At 38.4% G+C, this 9,385-nt stretch overlaps 2 protein-coding genes across 2 annotated transcripts in view; both read right to left on the bottom strand.

The window, feature by feature from the left end:
* Positions 1 to 1,067: 1,067 nt before the first annotated feature.
* Positions 1,068 to 4,955, bottom strand: LOC111649141 (uncharacterized). The gene is made up of 2 exons (XM_023398902.2): positions 4,682 to 4,955; positions 1,068 to 3,011 (listed from the first exon to the last, which is right to left on the bottom strand). Exons 1-2 carry the CDS (start codon positions 4,851 to 4,853, stop codon positions 1,873 to 1,875), a joined length of 1,311 nt encoding a protein of 436 aa, XP_023254670.2. The 5' UTR covers positions 4,854 to 4,955; the 3' UTR covers positions 1,068 to 1,872.
* Positions 4,956 to 5,973: 1,018 nt separating this feature from the next.
* LOC147819727 (uncharacterized) overlaps positions 5,974 to 9,385 on the bottom strand; it is a 4,646-nt gene continuing 1,234 nt past the window's right edge. Inside the window, exons 2-3 of the mRNA XM_087171870.1 lie at positions 9,015 to 9,380; positions 5,974 to 8,176 (exon numbers count right to left, since the gene is read on the bottom strand). Of these exons, the coding sequence (XP_087027996.1) occupies positions 6,762 to 8,176; positions 9,015 to 9,380 (1,781 nt within the window). The 3' untranslated portion in view covers positions 5,974 to 6,761. The remainder of the gene's footprint in view (positions 8,177 to 9,014; positions 9,381 to 9,385) is intronic.

The raw sequence follows: 9,385 nt of genomic DNA, 5'->3' as shown, positions 1-9,385 counted from the left end.
AAACGATATCCAGCAGTCTGCGCTGACGATCGATCTCTTCCTCGTACTCGACGATAGTTTTTTCAAAGACTCCGAATATTTCTTCAGCAGCAGCAGTTAGTCGCTCGTTGACAAACTCTCTCAGATACTGAACTGAAGACATTGTTGCTTAGTTACCACTGAAATATTTACCTGCGATACGACTACACCGTCATCTTCAAGCTAACTCCACACGTCCATGCAGCTAAAGCTGCTATCGCTTTCATTGTTTACTTCCGCTGGGTGTCACACTCTGATGTTCCGACAGGGAACGTGAGCTTTTGTTTCCGCCCTCAGTTATGATTGGACATCTGTGTCGCTTCATCTCAAATGTAAATTATGTTATGTTCTCCGTACAACATTTAACTAATGTCTTTTTAAAAATATTAAATGAACAATAATTTTGTATTTTACTTACAAGCACTGGAAGAAGTAAAAAGGGAAGCATATTTTAAAAGTTAATTTTAAGGTTTTGTATTTAAATAATATTCAGCCAAGTAACTAAAGCTGTCAAGAGAATGTAAGGGAATAAAAAATATATTTGCCTCTGAAATGTAGCGGAGTAAATCTATATAATGTATGCAATATAAACAACACAATGTAGTAATTTATTAGTACATATTGTATACTGTGAAGTCATTTTTTCAAACTAAAGGTTTCAATATTTCAGATCTGTGTGTAATTTAGATGCACTCTTGTTCTTCGGAGAATAATCAATGTACTTAGGCAGAGTTCAGAATATATGTACATTTTGTTTTTACCTTTCGAGACCAAAGCGCATACTGTACCAGAACTCATCAATAATGGGGCTTTTATTTGAGGCCATTCTCATCACTCCATTGATTCTCTAATTGTAATCACATCCATACAGTGCATTTGGAACATATTGGGTCGTTTCAGGTTTTTTCACATTGAACATATATGTCCTTAGATAGTTTCACAGCTGACAATCAATAATAAAGAGCCATGAGGAGGAAGGAACTTCCTGAAGAGCCCAGAGACAGGATTGTGTCAAGGTTCAGAACCAGGGAATATTCTTAGCATCAAAATCCTTAGACAAAAGTAACTCAGTTTATTTACAATACATTCATTTTCTACAGCACGTTTATGTTTCCTTGCTAAAGCACCAAACTAGTATATCAGATATGTCAAATTCATTCATTCACAAAATACAAACAGGGGTTCTTATCTTCAACATGACAGAGTTCAAAGTTCACATGTACAAAATGGTAAAAAAAACATAAAACCAACTTAAGAGGCCAATCAATTAAATTTGTAGCAATTATGCACTCACTGTGAAACAGATTTTTTCAAAGAAATGCAGCAGCAAACAGAAAATATGAGTAATACATGAAGGAAAAATGAGCAAAAACAAACTCAACAAAACTTGATAACATTGTTGCTCATGTACAACATGCAACTAAGATGCTGTGACCTCTGTGGGAAATGTTCTACATTCAATTACAGAGAAGTATCTGTTGCAAAAGTGTATTTCATTCAGTTGCTGAACCCTCTCCAAAGTAGTTCCATCTTGATGGTTTCTCCTGTGTAAACTGATTCTCAGGTGATTTTTTCATCTGTGTGATTTGAGAAAAACCTTTCCCACAAGAGCTGCAATTATGAGGCTCTTCACTTTTCATCTTTTCCCGCCGGTGTTTCAGTGATGTGGTTTCTCTCCAATGTGAATTCTTCTCCTGTGGACTGTCGATGCACCAAGTCTGAAAGCTCTCCCACATGTTGTGGTAAAAGTAAATATAAGTTTGTATGTGATTGTATATTTCAAGTATGTTACTTCTAATCTATATGAATTCTTAGGTGCCTTCACAAGTATACTCTCTGACTGAATCTTGTCTCTCAGGTGTTGCAGGAGTACGGCTTCTCACCTGTGTGGGTTCTCAAATGACAATTTAATGCTGAAATCTGTTTGAATCTTTTCGCACAGGTGTTACAGGAGTACGGCTTCTCACCTGTATGAGTTCTCATGTGGACTTTCAAAGCACATCTTTGTCTAAAAGCTTTCCCACAAATCTCACAAGGATATGGTTTTTCACCTGTGTGGATCATCATATGGTCTTTCAATAATTTCGGTATATGAAATCTTTTCCCACAGGTCTTGCAAAGGTACGGCTTATCACCTGTATGAGTTCTCATGTGATCTGTCAAGGATCGACTTATTCTAAAAGCTTTCCCACAAATCTCACAAGAATATGGTTTTTCACCAGTGTGGATCATCATGTGTTGTTTCAATACTGACTCTCTACGAAATCTTTTCCCACAGGTGTTGCAAAGGTACGGCATCTCACCTGTATGAATTCTCATGTGGATTGTCAATGCACCATTTTGTCTGAAAACTTTCCCACATGTCTCACAAGAGTATGGTTTTTCACCTGTGTGGATCCTTGTATGTTGTTTTAATACTGACTCAGTGCAAAACCTTCTTCCACAAGTCGTGCAAAGGAACGGCTTCTCACCTGTATGAGTTCTCATGTGATCTGTCAATGTATTACTTTTTCTAAAAGCTTTCCAACAAATCTTACAAGAATATGGTTTTTCACCAGTGTGGATCCTTGCATGTTCTTTCAACGCTGACTCTCTGCAAAATCTTTTCCCACAGGTCTTGCAAGGGTACGGCTTCTCACCAGTGTGTTTTCTAAGATGTTCAGTCAGAAGGTACTTGTACTTAAAATCTCTTCCACAGGTGTCACATTTTAAAGACTTTTTACCTGTCTCAGTGTTACCTTGAGAGTAGTGAGAGAGGAGTTGTTGGTCACTGTGGTCATTTCCCTCAATTGTAGAAGTCAACATAAAGGTATCAGTCTCCTGCTTCAGTACAAGCTGCTCTCCCTCCTGACTGGTGCAGAGTTCCTCCTCTTCCTCTTTAATCTGTGGAGGCTCTGGGTCCTCCTGGTCCAGACTGGAGTTCCTCTCCTGCTCACAGAGCTGCTGGTCAGTGAGAACCTCCTCCTCCTTACAGACATGATGCTGTGGGAGCTCTGGAGGGAATAAGAGAGACAAGAAATATATTACTAATTTGATGACAGAAAAACATGTCTGAGCAAACAAATAAAAGTGGAACCCTTAGCAGGAATCCACTTGCATATGAAAGTGGGATGTTTAAAATGAAGAAGCAACAGCAAGAAACAAATAGAAATTTAACAGGCTGCAACATGCTGTGATTTCTGGTGATCGATTCTGGAGTCATTGTCCATTTGGACGACCCATTTGTGACAGAGCTTTAACTTCCTGGCCGTTGTCTTGAGATGTTGTTTCAATAATTTTCCTATCTCATGATGCCATCTGTTTTGTGATGTGCACCAGTCCCTGATGCGGCCACACCCGTCCCTCATCATTGGAATGCCGTTTTTCACCTTTTTATCTCCAAACAAACGATCGTCATTATGTCAGAACAGTTCAAATTTTGTTTCATCTGACCACAGGACATTTCTCCAGAAAGTAAGATCTTTGTCCCCATGTGCAGATGTAAACTGTAATCTGTTTTTCTTTTTTACAGTGGCTTTGGATCAGTGGCTTCATCCTTGCTGAACAGCTTTTCAGGTTATGCTGACATAGGACTCAATTTACTGTGGATACGGCTAGGGTTGTGCCGATGGACAATGATACCAATGATCATCAGAACGATCGTGCAATCCTCGACACTAATACTTTTGTACTTGATTCCTCCACCACCTTCACAAGGTCCTTTGCTGTTGTTCTGGGATAGATTTGCACTTTTCACACAAAAATAGGTTCATCTCTAGGAGACAGACCACATCTCCTTCCTGAGGGGTCTGACACCTGCATGGTCCCCTGGTGTTTATACTTGTGTACTCTTGTTTGTACAGGTGAATGTGGAACCCTCAGGTGTTTGGAAATTGCTCCCAAGGACGAACCAGAACGGTGGAGGTCTACAATTTTTTCTGCAGTCTTGACTGATTTCTTTTGATTTTCCCATGATGTCAAGAGGTACTGAGTTTAAAGGTAGCCATCTGCTTAGTATTTTACTATTAATAAGTAAAGTAAGTATTTTGAAATACTTCCACAGGTACAACTCAAATAACCTCAGATTATGTTAGAAATTTCTAAAGCCATGACATCATTTTCTGGGAATTTCCAAGCAGTTCAAAGGCACAGTCAGTAGTAGTAGTAGAGTATGTAAAGTTCTGACTCACTGGAACTGTGATATAGTGAATTAAAAGAGAAACAATCTGTCTGGAAACCCTAACCCTATTACTTGTATAATTCACAATAAATGACCTTACAGACTTGCTAAAAGTATAGTTTGCTAACATGAAATCTGTGGAGTGGTTAGAGAATGACTTTAATGACTTCAACTGAAGTGTATGTAAACGTCTGTATGACAAAGTGGGATAAGAAGGGAGGAGAATAACAAAGATATGTCTATGTACAGGAGAAAGACCTCATCGTAAATGTGAGGTCATTTCCATCTGATACCAAGTCATACTGTAATGAGTTACATGATGCCATAAATCAATCTGCGATCACTCTTATAACTGGTCACCATTGAACAACACACCGGTGAACATCCCTGTGTGTAAGAACAGAGCATCATTTGCTCCTGTTTGTTCAATAGATTACAAATAGGATCCAGTATGAGTCATGTTCCTGTGTTAGTTTTCATTCAGACCATCCTGGTTTCACAGACCTGTCCTGTGTAGCTTTATCTCGGGTTTCCAAACGATATCCAGCAGTCTGCGCTGACGATCGATCTCTTCCTCGTACTCGACGATAGTTTTTTCAAAGACTCCGAATATTTCTTCAGCAGCAGCAGTTAGTCGCTCGTTGACAAACTCTCTCAGATACTGAACTGAAGACATTGTTGCTTAGTTACCACTGAAATATTTACCTGCGATACGACTACACCGTCATCTTCAAGCTAGCTCCACACATTCATACAGCTAACGCTGCTGGCGCTTTCATTGTTTACTTCCGCTGGGTGTCACACCCTGACGTTCCGGTAGGGGACGTGAGCTTTTGTTTCCGCCTTCAGTGATGATTGTACATCCGTGTCGCTTCACCTAACAGGGAAAAATATTATTTTCTCTCTAGTACCACATTTAATCGATATCTTTTTTTTGTGGGGATATTTTGCAAAACACCACATTGGTATTAAAACAGTAAAACAGTATGAGTGGAAGAAGTTAACACCGGGAATTACAAGTAGCAATAATTCAGTGTGTTCCTTTTCCATGGAATACTTTGAGTAAAGTTGAATTAAAAAAGTTATACATACCAACTGATGGATAGTTTCAGAAGCAATGTTTTATATCCTCAGTATAAGTTTTTCTAATTCAAATTATTATTCAGCAAAGTAAATACAGATGTCACGTAAATGTAGCAGATTGAAAAATATTTGGCTGTTCTTTGTAGTAAAGTAGAAGTATATATAACATAAAATAAACTTGGTCAAAGTATATATACTTCAAAAATTGATTTTATCTTCAATATTTCATATCTGTGTGTAATTTAGACTCAGTCTTCGACTGAGAACAATCCATGTACTTAGGAAAATTACTTGAGTAGACGTAACCAATGACATTCAACCTCTGTAAATATACAATATGAGACACCTCCTTTGATCAAACCACCAATGTGTATCACATCATACTTTAACTTCACTTCCAGCAGTTGAGGTACATCACTAAAACACCTGTTGTGTGTATGTTACAATTGAACACTGAAAAAAACCTCTTCTTCACTATGATTACTTTCACTCTGGATGTCGGTGACGCTTAGCTGGAGCTTTGATGAACAGTTTCCTTGACTTCAATGTGAATCTGGTATTCTTACACGATCACCTTACAAAGCATTATTGTTCAAATAAATACGTGAGACCTTTAGGCACTGATCATTGTATGCATTACTACCACTTAGACTGATGACACTCATAGTTACTGTAATCATTTACTCATTGAAGTTCAGTTTGAATAACCAGAATTGAAAGAAATTATTTTATTAACATTATTTGTCAATACAAAAACTAAATTTATCTATAAAGCAACTTAAAAACAAACAAGTCTCACCTCTAACACATACAAAAATTATATTAAGTTGATTCAAGTAAAGAATATAAAAAATATAAATGATATACAACAGAAGAAAACTCCAAATGACCCACGGCTACTAAAAGGTTTCTCAGCTTCATCATCAGAATTCACAATCTCTTATGATAACTGAGGTGGAGTATTGAAGAGGTCAATCATTTAAATTTGTAGGAACTATGTGCTCACTGAGGTTTTTCTGACATTTGGGAGATTACACTTTCTTCAAAGAAATACTGTTGCAAGGTGGAAGGAACTTCCTGATGAGCTCAGAGACAGGATTGTGTCAAGGTTCAGAACCAGGGAATATTCTTAGCATCAAAATCCTTAGACAAAAGTAACTCAGTTTATTTTAAATAAATCAATTTTCTACAGCACGTTTGTGTCCTCGCTAAAACACCAAACTACCACCAAAATACATACAGAGGTTCTTAGCTTCAACATGACAGAGTTCAAAGTCCACATGTACAAAATGGTTAAAAAAAAAAAATTAAAAAAAAATTAACTTAAGAGGCCAATCAACTATATGTGTAGCAACTATGCACTCAATGGGAAACAGATTTTTTCAAAGAAATGCAGCTGCAAACAGAAATATGAGCAATACATGAAGAAAAAATGAGCAAAAATGAACTCAACAAAACTTGATAACATTGTTGTCACATATGTTCTCTAAGTATATGACTTTTAATCTTTGTGAATTCTTATATGGCTTTGCAAGTGTGTTGACCGAGAGAATGTTTTCCTACAAGTCTTGCAGGAGAACGGCTTCTCACCTGTGTGGATTCTCATGTGGACTGTCAAGTCACCCTTTAGTCTGAAAGCTTTCCTACAAGTTTCACAAGAATATGGTTTTTCACCTGTGTGGATCAACATATGTTTTTTCAGATTTGACAAGGTACAGAATCCTTTTGCACATGTTTTGCAGGGAAATGGTCTTTCTTCTTTGTGGAATTTAGCATGATGAATCAGTGATGGCAAACTCTGAAAACTTTTCCCACAGGTCTTGCAGGAGTACGGCCTCTCACCTGTGTGGATTCTCGTGTGGACCCTCAAGTCACCACTTAATCTGAAATCTTTCCCACAAGTCCCACAAGAATAGGGCTTTTCACCTGTGTGGATCCTAAAATGATCATTCAATCTTGCTTTCAGACGGAAACTTTTGCCACAGGTGTTACAAAGGTACGGCTTCTCACCTGTGTGGATTCTCACATGGACCCTCAAATCACAACTTAATCTGAAATCTTTCCCACAGGTCTCACAAGAATAGGGCTTTTCACCTGTGTGGATCCTCAAATGATCATTCAAACTTGCTTTCAGACGGAAACCTTTGCCACAGGTGTTACAAAGGTACGGCTTTTCACCTGTGTGGATTCTCATGTGGACCAACAAGTTTTTATGAGATCTTACATCCTTCCCACATGTTTTACAAGAAACTGGCTTTTCACCTACGTGGCTCCTCAAATGAGCATTCAAACTTCTTTTCAGACGGAAACTTTTGCTACATCTTTTACAAGAATATGACTTGACAGCTGTGTGGAGTCTTTCATGACTTATCATTGATGACTTTTGAGTGAATCTTTTCCCACAGGTGTTGCAGGTGTACGGCTTCTCACCAGTGTGGCTTCTCAGATGTATTTTCAATTTGGACTTAAATTTAAATTCTCTTCCACAAGTGTCGCATTTTAAAGACTTTTTACCTCTCTTAGTGTTACAGTGACTCTTTGTTGTGGGAGAGTTGTGTACACTGTCACTGTGACTTGTGTTTTTTTGACGTCTCTTCTTTGGTTGTGTCTCTGCATTTCCTGTTGATTCTGGGTCTACATGCTTACTTCCTTCCTGATCTTGGCTCTCAGCTACAGGAGAGTTGTGAGAGAGGAGCTGGTAGTCACTTTCCTCATTAGTAGGAGTCAACATCAAGGTATCAGTCTCCTGCTTCAGTACATGCTGCTCTCCCTCCTGACTGGTGCAGAGTTCCTCCTCTTCTTCTTTAGTCTGTGGAGGCTCTGGGTCCTCCTGGTCCAGACTGGAGTTCCTCTCCTGGTCACAGAGCTGCTGGTCAGTGAGAACCTCCTCCTTACAGACATGTTGCTGTGGGAGCTCTGGAGGGACAAAGGGACATGAGAAATAAGTTATCAATGTGATGCTGGAAAAATGGTGATGCTTCTGATCTGGCAGTTAAAGTAAATTTAAGTTACAATACTGCCTACCAATTCTGACTAATGTTTTTTGCACCTCATGTTGTGAAAGAAAGTTTGACATTGTACTTGAAGCTTTTAAGAAATGTGAAAACCTACATTCAAAACCTCTTTTTCTCCATCCAGATAATAAATCTAGAATTGGTATTCATCAATACGGAATGTGTGGTGACACTGAGTGCACTTTTTGACCATGCAAACACATGGTATTTTAGAGCAAGCCAAGTTAAGATACAGTGAAGTGAAAATGCAAAATAAGGCGAGACACAACATTTAACATAAAACAAAATAGCCAACTTCATGGAGCTTGCATTCAATTTCTTCATTACACATTTTGCTGTTTAAAAAATATTAGAGAATTCAGAAACAAAAATAATTGAGTTTGTGTGCTCAATATTTCCTTCTGCATCGTTTAATGTCTTTGATATTTATTGTGAGGCATTCTGTAAACTGTTTTGATGCCATTTTAATATTTACAAATCACAATTTCAGACACCTGTCTGGTAGCCTAATTAAGATGTCTCTAGTAACAGTTGGACTGATTGTACTATGGTAAACTGACACATTCCCATTTGTAATCTGACCAGAAATTTGTGAAATTGCGCATCTTCCCTGTCGAACATCAGTATTGTAGTTTATGTTTCCTTTAATCAAGCATATAAAACAAGTTAAACCATTAGGATCCTATATGAGTCATATTTTCTGTGTTAGTTTTCATTCAGACCATTCTGGTTTCACAGACCTGTCCTGTGTAGCTTTATTTCAGGTTTCCAAATGATATCCAGCAGTCTGCGCTGACGATCGATCTCTTCCTCGTACTCGATGACAGACAAACAGTTTCTCTTTGCTGTGGGAGAGCTGTGTACATTGTCACTGTGACTTGTGTTTTTGTGATGTCTCTTCTTTGGTTGCGTCTCTGCATTTCCTGTTGATTCTGGGTCTACATGCTTACTTCCTTCCTGATCTTGGCTCTCAGCTACAGGAGAGTTGTGAGAGAGGAGCTGGTGATCACTTTCCTCATTAGTAGGAGTCAACATCAAGGTATCAGTCTCCTGCTTCAGTACAAGCTGCTCTCCCTCCTGACTGGTGCAGAGTTCCTCCTCTTCCTCTTTA

The sequence above is a fragment of the Seriola lalandi genome, unplaced genomic scaffold (assembly GCF_002814215.2).
Source record: "Seriola lalandi dorsalis isolate HSWRI2012SDOR001 ecotype SW California unplaced genomic scaffold, Sedor1 jcf7180002050028, whole genome shotgun sequence".
NCBI classification, from domain to species: domain Eukaryota; kingdom Metazoa; phylum Chordata; class Actinopteri; order Carangiformes; family Carangidae; genus Seriola; species Seriola lalandi.
The sequence above is the reverse complement of the archived record's forward strand: the minus strand, read 5'-3'. Positions and strand labels throughout refer to the sequence as shown.

Bases quoted from the DNA above. Each gene is read 5' to 3' on its own strand.
- LOC111649141 (XM_023398902.2), bottom strand. From the start codon at position 4,853: ATGTCTTCAGTTCAGTATCTGAGAGAGTTTGTCAACGAGCGACTAACT. The intron at 3,012-4,681 runs GTCTGTGAAACC...TATTCCCTCCAG, and splicing joins GATAAAGCTACACAGGACAG to AGCTCCCACAGCATCATGTC.